At 42.0% G+C, this 19,280-nt stretch overlaps 2 protein-coding genes across 3 annotated transcripts in view; both read left to right on the top strand.

The window, feature by feature from the left end:
• Positions 1 to 4,908, top strand: part of PANX3 (pannexin 3) — an 8,309-nt gene extending 3,401 nt beyond the window's left edge. For both annotated transcript variants that reach the window (XM_037736571.1, XM_017524139.2), the window contains exons 4-5: positions 2,272 to 2,486; positions 4,257 to 4,908. In XM_037736571.1, coding sequence (XP_037592499.1) covers positions 2,272 to 2,486; positions 4,257 to 4,896 — 855 coding nt within the window. In that variant the 3' untranslated portion in view covers positions 4,897 to 4,908. The remainder of the gene's footprint in view (positions 1 to 2,271; positions 2,487 to 4,256) is intronic.
• Positions 4,909 to 9,045: 4,137 nt separating this feature from the next.
• On the top strand, positions 9,046 to 18,149 carry TBRG1 (transforming growth factor beta regulator 1). The gene is made up of 9 exons (XM_017524129.2): positions 9,046 to 9,434; positions 11,056 to 11,126; positions 11,781 to 12,013; positions 12,567 to 12,703; positions 12,996 to 13,142; positions 16,141 to 16,238; positions 16,498 to 16,608; positions 17,004 to 17,146; positions 17,797 to 18,149. The coding sequence occupies exons 1-9, from the start codon at positions 9,285 to 9,287 to the stop codon at positions 17,940 to 17,942; spliced, it is 1,236 nt and encodes a 411-aa protein (XP_017379618.1). The 5' UTR covers positions 9,046 to 9,284; the 3' UTR covers positions 17,943 to 18,149.
• Positions 18,150 to 19,280: the final 1,131 nt, after the last annotated feature.

The following is a 19,280-nucleotide window of genomic DNA, read 5'->3' as shown; positions in this document are numbered from 1 at the left end:
TTGAGACAGAGTTTGTTCCCTCTTGTTGCCCAGGCTGGAGGTCAGTGGCACAATCCTGGCTCACTGCAAACTTTACCTCCAGGGTTCAAGCAATTCTCCTGTCTCAGCCTCCCGAGTAGCTGGGATTACAGGTGCATGCCACCATGCCTGGCTAATTTTTGTATTTTTAGTAGAGATGGGGTTTTACTATGTTGACCAAGCTGGTCTTGAACTCCTTATCTCAGGTGATCTACTTGCCTCAGCTTCCCAAAGTGCTGGGATTACAGGCGTGAGCCACCACACCCGGCCACCAGGAAGCTCTTTAAACCCAAATTCTCAGACCCCACTTCAGCCTACTACAACAGAATCCCTAAGTGTGAAGGGTTTACTTTCAAGAAATGTCCTTTTTTAGGAGCAAAAAGTTTCTAATTTTCTCTAGAGCCTGGTGTGCCTTTCTTAACATGTCTTTCTCATTTAATTCAGAAAACACAAACACACACCTTTCTTTTCTACCCAGATGCAATCAATTATGTATCCTCCCTTTTTCTTCAAACTCACTTCTGAAAACCATCCCTGGTTCTGCAGAAGCTGTAAGTGAGGTAGTCATTCAGGGAATAAGCTCCAAAATCAGACAGTGTATAGTTCCAAATGCTGGCTCTCCTACCTACTTGATGTACAACTCTGCACGGGTTACTTAATCTTTTTATGCTTTGGTTTCTTTATCTGTAAAATAGAGATGCTAACTATATCTACCTGATGACATCCTTGTGAAAATCAAATAAAATAATCCATGTTTAGCACCTAACAAAAATGTAGCTTTAAAAAATGTTTGCAGGCTGGATGTGGTAGCTCACACCTGTAATCCAGCACTTTAGGAGGCCAAGGCAGGTGGATTACTTGAGAAATGAAGACCAGCCTGGCCAACATGGTGAAACCCTGTCTCTACTAAAAACACAAAAATTAGCCAGGTGTGGTAGCAAGCGCCTGTAATCCCAGCTACTCAGGAGGCTGAGGCAGGAGAATTGCTTGAACCCAAGAGGTGGAGGTTGTAGTGAGCGAAAATCGTGCCACTGCACTCCAACCTGGGTGACAGAAATGAGACTCCATCTCAAAAAAAAAAAAAAAAAAAAAAAAAAAACTCTTTTTTTTTTTCACTGTAGCCAAAATAGTTGGTCAACCCTGCTAGGTGTGGTAAGTCTGATGAGGAAACCTAAGGAAAAGTCCCTATATTAATTTGCTAGGGCTGCCAAAACAAAGCACCACTAGCTGGGTGGCTTCAACAATGAAAATTATTGTCTCGTGGTTCTGGAGACCGAAGTCCAAGATCAAAGTGTCATCAGTATTGGCTCCCCTGAGGGCTGTGAGGGAAAGGTCTGCCAGGTCCCACTCCTCGGCTTGTATATGCAGTGCCCTGGGCGGTCTCCCTGAGTGCATGTCTGCCTCTTTACCTGCCTTTTTCTTTTTTAAGCACGTCAGTCATAATGAATTAGGGGCCCACTCTATTCCAGTATGACCTCATTTTAAATTAACATCCACAACAAACCCATTTCCAAATAGGGTTTCTTTCTGATGTACTAAGAATTAGGACTTCAGTGTATGAATGGAGGGAGGTGGACATGGACACCATTCAACCCATATCAGTCCCTTATTGCAGGTAGATAATGATACAGTCACTGAGGAGACAATTCCTAAAAGTACGCTTGTAGATTTACATACCTGAAAGAGCCCCCAAAGGGTCCCAAGACAGTGTCTGATGGTGTAGTTTGGCATTACCAAGAATCCAAAAATCAGAAAAGACCACTGTGCATCAGACAAGTCCAGGAAGGTGACAGGGAAGAAATGGTATTTTCTCTCCCTTAAGACAACATGGCCTCTGCTGGCCAGGATCCCTAGCTGCCCAGACTACTTTGAGGGAGGTAAGGAGACAGCTCTCTCTCTCCCTCCCTATCTCTCTATATGTATCTCCCCATTCGCCTTCTTCTTCCCCTTCTCTGTTCTCTTCCCCTTCCCCGCCCCTCCTCTCTCTCTCTTCTTCCTGGCACCCCACACAGACCCTGGATCAGAAAAGTGAACCAGGGGAGCATGAAGTTGCTCATCCCTTCTCAAGCAGCCCTCCCTATACTCAGCCAGGTCAGTAGGGAGCCTCAGGGCCTCAGCCTGGGCGAACCCATTCCCCACACAGCCTTCCTCTGCTGAGGCGAGAACTGAGGAAAAGAGAGCTCTTCACTCAATGCTGTCACTTTGGGGGGTCTCAGCAGCCCCAGCCTCCCTTCAGCTGCTTTCACCCTGCAGGCCCTCCCCTACTCCCTGCTGGCCCTGGCCTTGCTCATGTACCTGCCAGTGCTGCTGTGGCAGTATGCAGCTGTGCCAGCCCTCAGCTCCGATCTGCTGTTCATCATCAGCGAACTGGACAAATCCTATAATCGCTCCATCCGCCTGGTGCAGCACATGCTGAAGATCCGGCAGAAGAGCTCCGACCCCTATGTGTTCTGGGATGAGCTGGAGAAGTGAGTTGTCTCTTCCATCTTTTTCTGAAAAATTCACTCAAGCGTTAAAATGGTATCTTTGCATAGTCATCTTTAAATGATCTTCCATGCCATCCTTCTTAAGAAAGCAACGTGCTTAACACATCATCTCATTAACTTTCTAGTGTTTCTGTAAAGGAAGAGAGAAGGGACCCTTTCTCTAGTGTACAGGTGACCACACTGAGCCCACAAAGGAATTCATCTCTCTGGAATTCCACTTGCGTACACCACTCCCTTCAGAAACCTTAAATAGCTCCCTTCATGCCCACCAAAAATACCCAAATTTTCCCAAATATATGTTCAAGGCCCTCAGCACACTGTCACCAACTACCTTTTCAAAATTCTAACTACCAGGTGACAAAAACCTTTCACTGCACCTAGGCAGCCTCCTCCTTTTCCCCTGAACAAATCATTTATCTATTTAATCATCCCTCCACCTGCAAACAGGCACTGTCCTGGGTGCTTCTGATACATTCGTGTGTATGTGTTGGGGGTGAGGGCAGGAGAGACAAAACTGTACCTACCCATGTGGAGTTTACATTCTATTAAGGAAAAGCAGACGAATAAACAGAACGCAGGAGTGAAATATATGTTCTGAGATAATAAGTGGAATGAAGAAAAGAAAAAGTAAAGTAGGGGCAGGAGGAAGCTGGAGGGATAGTTTTATACAGAGTGGCCAGGCTAGACCGCACAAGGGGACAGTTGCGTTAACATTTGACCCGTATTTATGCACATACTCTATCCTCTGAAAAATATTCATCTCTACCTTTTGAAGCCCAGATTTCAGTCAATATTTTCCGTAAGTGTTTCTGAACACTGAAGGCCACACTGCTACCTCGTCTCCTAAATTTTGCAGCTACTACAGTTTGTGTCCATGATTTTAGCAACAAACCAAGTGTCATTTTTATTCCATATCTGCATGTCTTATCTGCCCCTTCCTCACAAGCCAGGCTCTAAGCTTCTTCAGAGCACAGACTGGCTTACATGTACCTGAACACCATAGCTCTCAAGAAACATTTGTGAGCCAAATTATTTGTGTAAAATGAATGAATTGGCCCAAAAATCATACACATAGTACACAAGCCAAGAACCAGAATGAACTTTTTTTTTTGGAGACAAGGTCTCGCTCTGTTGCCTAGGCTGGAATGCAGTGGCACATTGGCTCATTACAGTCTGTCTCCTGGGCACAAGCAATCCTCCCTCCTCAGCCTCCCGAGTAGCTGGGACGATAAGTGTGCACTACCACACCCAGCTAATTTTTGTATTTTTCTCATGGAGATGGGGTCTCACTGTGTTTCCCAGGGTGATCTCAAATTCCTGGGTTTAAGGGACCCTTCTACCTCGGCCTCCCAAAGTGCTGGGATTATATGTAGGCATGAGCCACCATGCCTGGTCCAGAGTATACTTAGCTAAACTTCCAGTCCAGTGCTAATTTCATAAGTGTATTCTAAAGCTCCTACTTCAGCTTAGAACTTCTATCTGCCTTGCCAGGCAGAAATCCAGTGTAACAAATCATTACTCACTGATCATTCACTGGGTTTATCACATTGCAGTTAGAACTTGGAGAATCAGGATATACTCACATGCCTCTGTTTTGGGGAGAAGTATGGGTATGTTCGGGGAAGGCAGATTTTCATGGGAGCCAAGAATGCCATGTTGAAAACACAGATCTGTTGCTTCGTCACATGGCTCTCTTGGAGTTTGGTTCTAAATGGTCACTACTAACTTTGCCTCCTTTCTTCCACTGCCCAGGGCTCGGAAAGAACGATACTTTGAATTCCCTTTGCTAGAGCGGTACCTGGCATGTAAGCAGCGTTCACATTCACTAGTGGCTACCTACTTTCTGAGGAACTCCCTATTGCTCCTCTTCACCTCCGCCACTTACCTATACCTTGGTCATTTCCATCTGGATATCTTCTTCCAGGAAGAATTCAGCTGCTCCATCAAGACAGGGCTGCTAAGTGATGAGACCCATGTCCCCAGTTTAATCACGTGCAGGCTGACATTGCTGTCCGTTTTCCAGATTGTTAGCCTCTCCAGCATAGCAATATACACCATATTGGTTCCAGTGATAATATACAACCTCACACGACTATGTCAGTGGGACAAACGACTCTTATCTGTCTATGAGATGCTCCCAGCTTTTGATCTCCTCAGCAGAAAGATGCTAGGATGCCCCATCAATGACCTCAATGTGATCCTTCTTTTCCTCCGAGCTAACATCTCTGAGCTCATCTCTTTTAGCTGGCTGAGTGTCTTATGTGTGTTAAAGGAAACAACCACCCAGAAGCACAAGATTGACACAGTAGTTGATTTTATGACTTTATTGGCTGGCTTAGAACCCTCAAAACCCAAACACCTCACCCACCCTGCATGTGATGAACACCCATAGTTAAAAAGCCATGGAGCGGCCGGGCGCGGTGGCTCACGCCTGTAATCTCAGCACTTTGGGAGGCTGAGGCGGGTGGATCACAAGGTCAAGAGATCGAGACCATCCTGGTCAACATGGTGAAACCCCGTCTCTACTAAAAATACAAAAAATTAGCTGGGCGTGGTGGCACGTGTCTGTAATCTCAGCTACTCAGGAGGCTGAGGCAGGAGAACTACCTGAACCCAGGAGGCGGAGGTTGCGGTGAGCTGAGATCACGCCATTGCACTTCAGCCAGGGCAACAAGAGCGAAACTCCGTCTCAAAAAAAAAAAAAAAAAAGAAAAAGAAAAAAAGCCATGGAGCAAGGGATTCTTCTTCATAATACATGCATACTAATACACACACACACACACACACACACACACACACACACACAAAACACACTTTAGAATTGCTAAGTTTGGATTTAGCTGAATATCTTTTATCGTGTTATCCTAAAAGTAAGAAGACATAATCAAGACATGGAAATAAATGTGAAAGCTGGTGCTGAAGAGTTAAAGAGAGAAAAAATTAAATCTAGAACATTCTATGACGATAGTATAAATAAAAAGAAATAAAGTCTAGACATGCTGCAAGGAAAGAAGATTCTAAAGGCCATTTATGGAGGCAATTCCATAATCCTTCTAGGATGTGCATTCCACTTACCCCAGAGAGCAAGTGAGGCAAGCTGTCAAGAGATTAATAAAGATGTAAACCCCTGGAAACCCTCTGGTGTGGCCTGAAATCCTAGGAATTTACCCAGCTTACTCCGTGGAAGTTATCAACCTTGCCCAAGTCCTCTGTAGCCTCCAAAGTGCACTGGGAGATAATGGCTTCAATTTGTAATCTGCTCTTGGGATGTAAGGACATAGTAGAAAAAGGCCAGGGCCATGTTTCAGCCATGAGTGGGGGCTTCAGATACCCAGATACACTTTCACCATCTAAACCAGGAACTCATTCCACCAGGGGCTGTGATTATGGGCTATGGACTCCTTCACAGCTGTTAATGGGGCCAGGTATGCTTTTAGTACTCCAGAGAATACTATGCCTTCCCTTATAGCCAATCACTGCATAGCAAGCACTTAGAAATGGGTAGACAGTAAAGTCCTATTGAACTTCTTTCTCTCCTGATTTATCACCCCATTTTAGCTTCTAACTCCTATTCCTACACCTGTAGTTAATGGAACTTTGATCTGACTTCAAAGATGACACTCAGACACAACATCATGCTGTCTGCCATTTTATATTTCTTTTTAGGGCTGCATATTATGCATTTCATTAGAGAATTTTAGCGTAGGCCATTTACACCCTTCTTCATAAAGTAGAAAAGTTATGTTGCTTCTGACAAATTCAGTTAAGTCTACCTAAAACAAGCAAAGAGCTGATAGACATTCATCAATGGTTTCCTATTGTCACTGGGTTCAAGTCCAACTCTTCAGTTGGTACACAAGACTTTCCATGACCCAAACCCTACTTACTGCTTCAGTCTCCCCTCTTGCTTCTCTCTACACACATCTTTCACACTGATCAACTACTTGTAGTTCCCATGCTTCTCACTATGCTGACCCTTTGAATATGCTGTCTCTACCACCCAGCATGCCCTCCTTTGTTCTTCACTGGGCCAGCCAACTACTACCATTCCTTCAGAGTCTGCCCAGATAATCTCCTTTAAGAAACCTTTCCTATCTTCTCCCTCCTTCGCTGACTGGGTGCTGTCAAATAAAATAAAACCTATGAAATAAACTTATTACACCATATTAACATTGCCAATTTACTTCTCTGTCTTTCCTTCTTAAACTAAGGTTCTTAAAGGTGGTATCATAATTGGCACTAAGTAAATATTCTTCTAAACATATAAGGAACGAGTTGCTCAGTGGCATCACCTTTTTGGAGCACACAGATCCAGCCTCTAAACAGTCCTACATGGAAAAAGCTTTGTACACAAAGATGTGTTTTTAATGGAATTGACCAAAAAGACAAAGAACATGGAAGTAATTATGCAAAATATAATACAGCCATAACTAGAATATCAACCAGCTACTTTATGCTTAAAAAGAAGCTATAGTAACACTTGTGAAATTGAAATGACATAATGGTAAATGAACAAAAAGGAAACTTTATTTTCAGTATTCTCTAATCTATATAAAAATGCATAAAATATTAGACACATATACTAACATGTTAAAAGTAGTTCATTCCAAATGGTTACATTATGGATTTTTTAAACCTTTCTTGTACTATATTTTCTAAATTTCTAAAGTTCGAATGAAATGCTTTGTAAGGGTTAGGAAATGCTTCAAATGAAGAACAAACAAAAAATATTTTCATGAAAATTCCACTGAATCCATTGGCCAGAACAGCCTGCAAACTAGGACAAAGGATAGCACTTTTCTTCCCACTAGATGTGATACACGTATGTGAACATAAATAATACAAATAAAGTCAGACCCCAAAGCCTGCAAGGACAAAATACAGCATGACAGCAAATAAATCAGGCAATCAACAAACAAGATTTTTTTAAAATAAAGAAAAAGGAAAAGAAAGAAAAGTCTCTTCCTATTACTGGGATTACTTTCAGGTTCCAAGGTAAAGCACCAGTCTATATTACCAAAGGCATTAATGTGGGTATTTTATGAGCTAAAAATAATCCTAGTATTTTCCAAAACTGAATAGATATGGCTGCCTTAAGTATGTTTGTGAAACACTGGCACCTAACTCACTCAGGTCTTGTTGGAGCAGTTTACAATATGGATGATCATAAAAAGAATTCCATAAGCTTTCCTCTGTATTAAACCGATTTTGCCAAGACCCTGTCACTGCTTTTACTATTTTCAGAAATTAAGTACCTGGGTCATCAGTTCTAAACCTGTTTTTTATTCTGACGATAGCTTACGTATTATAGTGTTATGTTTTTCTCCAGTAGTGAACTTACTGTTTTAACTATGTAACATATTTCCTGAATTTCTACACTTCTAAGAGTCTACATTTTGAGCCGGTTACGGTGGCTCACCCTGTAATACAAGGCAGGCAGATTATCTGAGGTCAGGAGTTTGAGACCAGCCTGCCCAACATGGTAAAACCACATTTCTGCTAAAGATACAAAAAGTAGCGAGGCATGGCGGCGGGCGTCTGTAATCCCAGCTACTCGAGAGGCTGAGGCAGGAGAATCGCTTGAATCCACGAGGCAGAGGCTGAAGTGAGCCGCATCGCGCCACTGCACTCCAGCCTGGGCGGCAGAGCCAGACTCCGTCTCAAAAAAAAAAAACAAGAAGCCTACATTTTGAAAATGTAACAGTCATTATGTATCAATAGAGTATTTTACAATGTAGAAATCCCATTCACCTCCACTATTACAAACTTCAGAATCCAAAGACCATATTCAGGTTAGAGAGAAAAAAAGAGTTACTAAACTAGATATTGCCATCGCTGGAAGAAGATGCAAGCCTTCTGCCATCCGGCCTGGGTCATTTACCAATACTGCACCATAAAGATTTGTCTATCCACCTTAATTTTAAATAGACCTTGTTTATAAAGTTAGAACCACATAAACGTACATATTATGTACAGAAATATACTTCTGGCTTCAGTAGGCAAACATTTACTGAGTGCCCGCTTAGTGCTAGTATTAAAACTGCGTGTTAAATCTTTCATCTTCCCTACTAGAAAGAGCCAGGGCGTTTCTTCCTATTCACTACTGCGTTCCCAGCTCCTAGGAAGATCATAGCATTAGAAGGCCCTGCAAACACATTTCTGTGAGCTGCATAAAGGAATGAGACAGGTAAGGAAGCAGAGTCCCAGCACTTGCGTTCCCTTTGTTCTATAGCCTGGGGAAAGCCTGTCTGCTCCACGCATGAAAAACGTGTTGAAATGCAGTGGCCGTGCGGGGGACCGTGAACGAGAGCTCGCGTTGGTAAGCTTTTTGTTTGTTCGCGAGTTAGTTCAACAATAGTACCCTTCAGCTAAGCACAAAGACGCCCGACGTCCGGATTCCGATTCTGGCCGTCGGCCATCCCTCCTCTCCTCTTCCCGCACTCCCCCCAGCCCTTTCTTTCCTCCAAGCTGGCCAGGGATTGCACCACCAGACTAACTACTCTCCCTGCCCCGGAAGTTACACGCGGCCGGCACCGTGACGTAACTTCCGGGAATGGCTTACTTCCGAGAGAGACACGGAAGTACTGAGAGGATCCGGGAGCCGGGTGGGTTGTTAGGGTCTCTGGCTCTGCGGTCAGTCCTGGGAACGCCTCGGAGAGCTGGATTCCTAGAGTCCCGATTCCACTGGCACCGAACAAACGAAGCCAGCGCTCCTGCCTGCTCCCTGACCTAGGATCCGATGCCGGCCGCGTCTTGGGGCCCCCGTAGCGGGGCTGGACCATGAGCCTGCTGGACGGCCTCGCCTCTTCGCCGCGGGCCCAGCTGCAGTCCAGCAAGGTCAGGATGAAAAAGCTTCCGAAGAAGAGCCAGAACGAGAAGTACCGGCTGAAGTACCTGCGGCTGCGCAAAGCGGCCAAGGCCACGGTGTTTGTGAGTCTGACCCGCGTCCAGCCAGTCTCCGCCTGGAGACTCCCCCACGAAGTCTTTCCCCAAGCGTTCCCCCTCCTCTCAGGGTGACAGTATTAATATAGTGTTGGCTTTTCCATATACACTACTACTTGTTAGCCTTGTGTCCTTGGACAAATTACGTAATTTATCTGTCCTAATCTGTAAATGAGATAATAACTACCTTGCAGAATAATAAAGATTAAATGAGCAAAGAAAAGTGCTTGGTGCCTAGAAGATATGCCAATAAATTTTAGTCATCGTTATTATTGCAAAACTCTAGGAAATGTGTTTGATTCTCGAGATACAGCCCTGAGAATTAGGCATTATTTTTAAAATGAGAATACTGAAGCCCAGAGAGATGATTTGCCCAAGGGTAGTGTGTCAGAGCCCTGACCCCACCTTAAGATGCCGTGATTCTATTTTATAAATTCCACTACACAGCCTATTTTCTGAGCACCTCACTTCCCCATAACTGACCCCTTGCCCAAACACGTACATGAAACTTTCAGGAATTTCCCCCCTCTAAGCTTTGAGTGTTCCAAGTGTTTCTTCCTTTTATTGTAGAAGCACTGGATTTATTGAATGAATAAACTTAATATAGCTTGCCAGCCATAACTTCATATTAGAATATTTTGGCTTGCTTCAGTGCTTGGAAATAGAGGTGGAGTCCTCAAATGTCCTCCCACATCCAAGTCAACAGTTTATCTCTTCTCTTTACCAAAAGCTCAAACGTCTCAGCATTTTTGGAAGCATAAGGAAAGGTTCAGAAGTTAGAATACACGTTCCAAAAACACTTATTCAGCACTTGCTATGTGCATTGCTTGCTATTTGCACTGGAGAGGAACAAGAAAAGTAGAACTAAGAGGACTTGGCATCTGATTGACTGTTCCCTTTCGTTTATCCCCTATACGTCAAAGGTACCTAAAGCTTGGAATTTATGTTATTTCCAGGATGTTGGTTCCATCAAATACATGAAGAAGATTATGTGAAGAAAAGGGATGTTGTTTTGAACATTGAGAGCTTGAGGTTCCACCTATGGAGCATTCAGATTCAGCATTCCCTTCAGGATTGGTGCTTGGGAGATAGATTGAGTCATCCGTTAAAAAAAAAAATAAAAGATGATGCTTGAATACATATAAGTATTTCTCTATTTGGGTTAGATAGGCTTTCTAAGTTTCTCAAGAGTTGAGGCACTTGGGAATAGACAGTCTTCATTTTTATAGTATTGAATTTAAGCATCTATGGATTTAAGCAGTATGCCTTTTTCTCTACCAAACACTATACTAATTAGGGTGACCATTAATCTTGGCTTGCCCAGGACAGTCTTGGTTTACCATATTGTTCTGGCATAAGCATTAATAGCACCTCCTTTTCATTCAAAGGTGTCCCAGATTGGATAATAAATTACATAGTTACCCTGCCCATAGTAGAACCTGACTCCCTTTACCTATGGCTCTATTTATAGCTTGTCACAAGGTAGAATAGCTCTTCCTTCTCACTCAGCAATACAAGGTTTTTGATTTGAAATATAGATTCTCTTCCCAGCATATTAATGTGATTGTTTATTCATTTTATATGATTGTATTCAAAATTTTACTTAAAGGAAAATGCTGCTATTTGTGATGAAATTGCTCGTCTTGAGGAAAAATTTCTTAAAGCAAAAGAAGAAAGAAGGTGAGCTGGCTTCATTTTGTGTTCAGCATCACATTTTTGGAGCTTGATAATGGTGTTACTGCTCTGGAGATTTTTCTTTCCACTGGGATTTATATGTAGCGCATAGCCCCTTGGCCACTTGGTCAAATACAGAGAAACTCACAACCTTTGGCATTGGTTCCTGCACACCCAAGTTATGTTGGGCCATGGTGATGTGACAGCTCCTCTACTCATCTTTCTGAAAAAGCCATCTTGCCACATCTAGTAAATAATCTTATTTAAACCCCCCAATTATAAAAGCTAAATGATAAAAGCAGCTGCCTCTCATTCTACAAATATTTATTCTGTACATATTATTCTGTGCAAAGCAAAATGGGTATATATACATCTGTAAATCATGTGCCTTTTAGAAGCCTAACACTGTCCAACATCAAAGTAGAGAAACCATCCAGATGCAAGAGATAAGCAACAGCTCTTATCCTATCTGTGGCTTCTTGAAGTATTCATTGCCCTCTAGGGCTTTATGGTTGATTCACAGGGTCCAATTAAGAACCTTATTTTTATGAGTGTAATAATCTTATATACAATTCTGGCTTTTCCCAGTACTTGAGTAAAATACTGAATTTAGACAATTCAGAAGTTCATTCCTCTGTTCCTTTTCCTTTCTGACCTCAGGTACTTGCTAAAGAAGCTTCTCCAGCTTCAGGCTCTAACTGAAGGGGAAGTGCAGACTGCAGCTCCCTCCCACAGCTCCAGTTTGCCCCTGACTTACAGTGTGGCCAGCTCTGTGGGAACTATACAGGGAGCTGGGCCTATTTCTGGGCCCAGCACTGGGGCTGAGGAACCATTTGGGAAGAAATCCAAGAAGGAGAAAAAAGAAAAAGGCAAAGAGAACAACAAACTGGAAGGTACTTGGGGGAGATGATATCAATTGCCCCAGTGACTCACCTATTAATGACAGACCTGGTACTAACTTATAGACACATATGGCTACAGATATACTTAGAGTCTCATCCGGTTAAGGAACCCTGATAGCCCTTGAGAAACAAATGTATTAGAGCCACTTTGGGTGGAGAAATTCTGGCTAGACTTCCTTAAATGCAAGGGGAGCAGATGGACTTCCTCCTTCCCCCAGCTCTCTGGGTTGCATTCCATTTAGTCTTTCCTAGAGGCAGGGGAATGGGCTAGGTGGCCTTTTGAGCACACTGCTGGTTTGGGAAATTTCTGATCTTACAAATGAAATAAGAGGCCTTAAAATGTATGAGGCTTTTAGCTCCTAAACACTAATATGGGCAGGTTAGAAAGCTACTCAAGGCTTTTGGGGGAATGCCCCACATGCCCATTCAGTAAGTATGTAAAACCAGAATTGGCTTATTGCTCTTACTATTCACATGCAAATTTTTCCCTTCCCTTCAACATTGGGATGGGCCTGAAGTGGGTGACCCCAGATTTGCGTTTCAGTTCTGAAGAAAACATGCAAGAAAAAGAAAATGGAGGGAGGTGCTCGCAAGCTGGTTCAGCCCATTGCCCTGGATCCCTCAGGACGGCCTGTGTTCCCCATCGGACTAGGGGGTCTAACAGTATATAGCCTGGGGGAGGTGAGTGAGACCAGCGATATATAGAGAGGAGAATCAGAGAAATGTGGGAATGGGGTTGAGCCTTCCCTCCCTCTTCCCATTAGCAGCAGCCCCTTGCTGATTTATACCAACCCCAGAATATCTCCAGTCCCTGCAAAACCAGGTCAGTGTTGTCTGCCACATAGCCTACTCTCTGTCTCTGTGATTTGTCACTCTTTACAGCCCCAAAGTGGTTCTAAAGGCGACCACAGGAAACTGGACTTCTAAATTCTGCAGTGACCTCAATCCTAGGTTGGGGGAATGTTTTTTATAGATCATCACCGACCGACCTGGCTTTCATGATGAGAGTGCCATCTACCCTGTGGGCTACTGCAGTACTCGAATATATGCCAGCATGAAGTGCCCAGACCAGAAGTGTCTATATACCTGTCAGATAAAGGATGGTGGTGTGCGGCCTCAGGTACCCCCTCCAATAACCACTGTTTGTCTTTAGAACCTTTTCTGTGCTAGGCACTTAATATGTATTACCTGTTCTGATACCTTACAAGGTAGATACATATAATCACCATTTGGGTAGTCCAAAGATGCAGAAAAGTAAGTGGCCCAAAGTCACACCTCTGCTAATAAGTGGTTGAGCTTGGATGTGAGTCTGTTATCTGTCTAATTCTCAAATTGAGGCTCTTTTCTATTTAACCATGCTACTTCAACTGCTGACTTTGTGACTGTGTAAGCCTTGATCAAGCCTTGATCAAGCCTACTTGTGAAGTACAGGCCAAAATACAGGGAAGGTATGGTTTGATACACTGCCATTTCAGGTTGGACCAAAATGGAGTTGGCAAAGAAGCTGCGTATTAGTTTCTGGCTGTACATACTCTTAAAGACCTGAGAGTCTTAAATCCTGGTCTTACTAAGTACGTTTTTCATCATTCTCAGTGCTAAGATTTGAGACAGTTCAATTTCCCCAACCATCATCTCCTGATTTTGGGGGGTGGGGGGAAATAGACCATTTTCAGAGTTTTAAACTTCACTGAGGAAGTTACAGATCACTAGAGAGTAAGGTGGAAGGAAGTAGAGGCAAGGCAAGGAGTCTTTCAGCAGAAGCTAGGAGAACCCTGAGACTGCTTGAGTCTTGTGGATAATACTGCATCACGCCTATCAGAGCGCTGTTAGGCATAGTTGAGAGCTCATATGACCTTAATTATGCAACAGTTTCTTTAGAAAGACTCATTATTTTAATGGTGTACCATATTTATAATACATCTATAAATGTAATGCAAATTTAATCAAAATACTAATAGAAATTGATGAGTCAATTCTTAATTTCCTCTGAAAAACAAAATGCTAAAACATTTTTGAAAAAGAAGAATCTGTTGTGTTTTTAGTTTTTTAGCTCATTAACCTAACTGGACATTAGTTTTAGGTTTGTGAGCTAGGAATCTAGCTTGAAATTTTGTTCCAACTAACGTCAAGTGGCTGGTGTGTGTGTGTGTGTGTGTGTGTGTGTGTGTGTGTGTGTGTGTATACACACACACACACACACACAGTAAATATATGTAATACTTATATCTGTTTCCAGATGATTCCATTTTATTGATATATTTGTCTGTAAGTGGCAATATGACTTATTACTTTAGCTTTGTTGAATATTTTATTCTACAAATATGTTAAAGGAAAATGTAAAAGAATTTCTTATACTCTTAGGGTGAGATGAAAGGCTTTCTTTAGCAAGACATGAAATTTAGAAGCCATAATGGAAAATAATAACATACTTAACTATTAAAAATATAAACACTTCTGAATGGCAAAAGGCACCATGATCAGAGTTAAAACACAAGCAATAAACAGAAAGAAAACATATGCCAAAGGATTACTATTAGATAAAGTGCTCCTGTAGAGTAAGAAAAAGCAATATTTTAAAAAAAAAAAAAAAAAAAAACCCACAGGCATTTCACAGAAGTAGTACAGATGGTAAAGAGTGGGCCTGCCTCATCAGTAAGTGAGGAAATGCAAATAAAACAAAAATGATATCTTATTTGATCTTATTTTGCTCATAGGCACCTATCAGAGGGATTAATAATATCCAGTGCTGGCTGGGGTGGAGGAAAACAAGTACACAGTAGGAGTGAAAATTGGTAGTCTTTTGGGAGGGCAGGTTGGCAGTATCAACAATTTTAATATGTATATCATTTGACCCAGAATATGTCTAGATAGTCTGGTATCTAGACTGCACTAGGTACACATTTGCACCTAGAGAAATGTGCAAATGTGACCAAAGTAACACGTAACAACGTGCATTGTACCAGTGTTTGCAATAGCAGGAAATCAGAAATAGCCTAAATAACCTTCAACCAGAAAATGGTTAAGTAAAATATATCCATTCTTGTATGTATAGCAATTGAAAGAATGAGATGGATTTACACATTAGTACTAACAAGGAAGTATCTTTACAGTGTAACATTTCTACCCTTAATGCTCCTTACCCAAGTAGGGTAAAAATTTCAATACAAAAAAGTAATTGAAATGGACATGATGGATACCAAATAGTAGAGCAGTCCTGGACTACTTGAAATTAATTGCTCACAGTGTTTTCATTAATTAGCTGAGAAATAAATATAAAACATTAGAATCTTAACCTGGCAAGATATGCCATTGTTTGAAATAAGAAAACCACCATTGACTAAAACTACTCACAGGAGAATTTATTACTTACACAATTGAGAGATCTCTAAAATTTGACATAGTAAATTTAATCCAGTGAAATAATAACCACAGAAGAAAACTAACAGTAGTAGAATCTATACTCAGTAAAATTTGCTTCGACTTTTTTAGAAATCAGTAATGTTCAATATTCTAAAAAAATTATACAGAAAATAAATTAACACCACTCAGGATAATTTGAATGAAGTAAACATTGAAGAACTAGAAACTGTTTAACTGAACTTTATATAACTAGTCAAGGAATTTAATTGGCTAGGTAGAACTTGTTACAGAAATATTTTCCTGGCAAAAATATCATTGAACTTTATAGAAAACTGGCCACATAAACACAATAACACTTAAAGCAAATACAATGAAATGGCAGTTTGCAATCAGCCTGTTTTTCTAGATCTTGTAAAACTAACAAGACTACATGGAGAGTAATCTCATTTGTTTTTAAAATACCATTTGTATTTGTACTTAAGGATATAAGTGGATTGGAAGGGTATATAACAAATTAAATGCTCACCTTTGGAAAGCTGTCAACCAAGAAGGGTAGAACTGAAACAGTCAAAGGACTTTCTCTATGGACTTGGATTTTTTTAAATTTTTAGCAGCCCTATAGCAAAGTAATTGTGTCCCTTTTGAGGATGGTATACATCAGCTTCAAGCTCCAGAGTAAAGAAATATTTACAGGGGTAGTATGCTTCTCTCTCCTTCCTTCTTGAGGATTGATCTGATTGTTCGTTTATCTTTCTCAGTTTGAAATTGTTCCCGAAGATGACCCCCAGAATCCCATCGTCAGCTCTTCTGCAGATGCTTGCCATGCAGAACTGCTCAAGACTATAAGCGCTACTATGTAAGTTGACCAAAAGCTTGAAAACAGGATAAAAGATCACCGCTGGTACAGTGAAACCCTTACTCTTGCTTTTAATGAGTGGAGATCTCTTATTTTATAGAAACCTATCCTGGATTCTCCTGACTTCATACCAGCTAGAGCCTCCACATTATCAAAGTCAAGAAAGCTTATCCTATGTGTTCATACCACTATTCTGTTCTTAAACCCATCTTCATCTCCCTCTAAGCTCTCAAACCAAAATTATCCCTCTCCTGTTTAGGGGGAAACTAATGCCTAACCTGCTTCCAGCTGGAGCTGACTTTTTTGGGTTTTCTCATCCAGCCATCCACAACCTGATCCAGAGTTGCCCAGGAGCTCGAAAATGCATGAAGTAAGTGTGGTCAAATTCATTCCCTTGAGAAAAGCTCAGTGATCAGCCAGGCAGGGACTGGCAGTTACTGCTTTGTTCACTGAGCTGCTTTGTGCAGAGCCTGCTTGCTTCTTGACCAGTATGGCTCAGTATCGGTCCTCTTAGCCCTCTGGTCAGGTGAGCAAGAGCCAGGACCCCACTGTTCTCTTGATTATTACTATTTTCTGTGTATACCATGACAGCAAAAGAGGTGGGAAATCTAGCGGAATAATTTGTCACTAAAGAGGCCTGCTTTTAGATTTTTGTTAGCTAATATGGGAGGAATATAAAGAAAAAATACCTGATCCTTTGGAGGTAGGAATGGGTATTTATGGCTAGCAGATAACTCTCAAGAGTGATTTCCTTTGACTCCACAGTTACCAGTGGGTGAAATTTGATGTGTGCAAACCTGGAGATGGGCAGCTACCCGAGGGGCTGCCAGAGAATGATGCAGCTATGAGCTTTGAAGCCTTTCAGAGACACACCTTTAATGAAGATCAGAATGATCCCCTTCTGCCAGGTATCTTTAACTTTACCCTTCTGGTTTGAGAATTGACTGTGTTTAGGCTACCTTCCCATCTTCACACATAACTGAGTTACCCTAAATATCTAGGCATTGAGTGATAAAAAGCTTTCACTGAATCAGCCTTGCAGAGTGCTGCGTCAGAGGGGAACCTGTGGCCTGCATAGCTTCCTAGGTTACTCACAGATGTCACAGGAAGCACCTGCGATTATAGTAAGGCAGGGTGCCCCAGAAACTAAGGTATCTCATTCTGTAACCTAAGCAAGACCAGAGCAGAACACCAGGGGAAGGTTTACTGTTCAGGGAATAACATTCAAGTAAAGTCAAAGCCTTGGCCCTGCCTGTGTTCCATGAATTCCTCCCACAAATGAGTGATCAGGGGTTCAGGCTTTGGGGTCATATAGGGAAAACTCTGGGCTAAAAAATGGAATTGAAATCCTCACTCTTTGCCTAATACACTATATAACCCACTTAATGTGTTTCAGTTTTCATTGTCAAAGTATCTTTCCTATCCTAACAAAGGCAAAATTGAGCTGACAGATGCAAGGGTGTTGAGGAATTGATTGAAAGGACATGTACATGTCTGACCAAAACAGTCTCCTGAGACTCCCAAGCAGCAGTGGAACTTAAGGAATTGTTTTCTCCAGGATCCCTGGACCTCCCGGAGCTTCAGCCTGCAGCCTTTGCGTCTTCTTACCAGCCTGTGTTCCTGACACATGAACCCTTGGTAGATACTCACCTGCAGCACTTGACGTCTCCATCACAGTGTAACCCAATTCAGTCTTCAGATTGAACAGGAAGGGATCGGATGCCACGTCATTTTCATCATGATTAATTTAACTTTAAGATTTCAGATATATGGAAGAAAGCAGCAATTCAGAAGCAAAGAAGATACTAACATATTTCATCATGGATCCTGTGGTGATGGTTTTCCCTGGGAAAAACTTCAGCTGCTTTATTTTTAGTAATAAATTTATCTTGTCAATTCTGTTTATTTTCATCTTGTTGTAATCAGGATAGAATCTTTTTTGCTTAGCTCTGCCTGAGGTAGAGTAAACTTCAACCCCTTATAAACAAGAGTGATAGAGAGCTGCTATCTTAGTCTATTCAGACTGCTACAACAAATACCATAGACTGGGTGGTTTATAAATAACATAAATTTACTTCTTACAGTTCTGGATGCTGAGAAGTCCAAGTTCAAGGTGCCGGCAAATTCAGTGTCTGGTGAGAGCCTACTTCCTAGTTCTTAGACTAGTTCTTAGTCTTAGAACTTCCTAGTTCTTAGTCTCTGTGTCCTCACATGGTGGAAGGGGAAGGTAGCTCTCTGGGGTCACCTTTTTTTTTTTTTTTTTTTTGAGACAGGGTCTTGCTCTGTCTTCCAGGCTGGAGTGCAATGGTGTGATCTTGGCTTACTGCAACCTCTACCTCCCAGGTTCAAGCAGTTCTCCTGCCTCAGCTTCCCAAGTAGCTGGGATTACAGGCATGTGCCACCACGCCTGGCTAATTTTTTTGTATTTTTAGTAGAGACAGGGTTTCACCATGTTGGCCAGGCTGGTCTTGATCTGACCTCGTGATCTGCCCACCTTGGCCTCCCAAAGTACTGTGATTACAGGCGTGAGCCACCGCACCCAGCCTCAGGGTCTCTTTCATAAGAACATTAAGCCCGTTTATGAGATGTCTGCCCTTCCAAAGTCCCCACCTCCCAATACCATCACACTAGGGGTTAGAATTTAACTTATGAATTGTGGGGAGATAAAAACACAGTCTGTAGCAGCCGCTGACTAATGAGGGAGATGGAGAGATTCTGATAAACTTCTACTCTTGATTCTGATCCTAATTCAAGGAATATCAAGTCTCAGGCCCTGCAACCCAGGCTGCTGCTTTATTTTCATGTATCATCAAAGTCAAATCTGCTTTAACTCAAGATGGAAAGTCTAGTCCAAGGTACACTGTTCATCTTTTTCTTCACATTTTGCACATCCTTTAAGGGGAGCTTTAAGCCTTTGTTTCACACCTCAGAGAATGCTTTTTAACTCAATACATTGAAACCATATAATAATACAAATTCATATATAACATAATTAGGGGTTAGTCCCATCCTCTATAACAGACTTAGTCCTGTCTTTTCATT

This window comes from Cebus imitator, unplaced genomic scaffold, assembly GCF_001604975.1.
Source record: "Cebus imitator isolate Cc_AM_T3 unplaced genomic scaffold, Cebus_imitator-1.0 Scaffold0, whole genome shotgun sequence".
Lineage (NCBI taxonomy): Eukaryota > Metazoa > Chordata > Mammalia > Primates > Cebidae > Cebus > Cebus imitator.
Note: the sequence above shows the minus strand (reverse complement) of the source record. Positions and strands in the feature narration are given on the sequence as shown.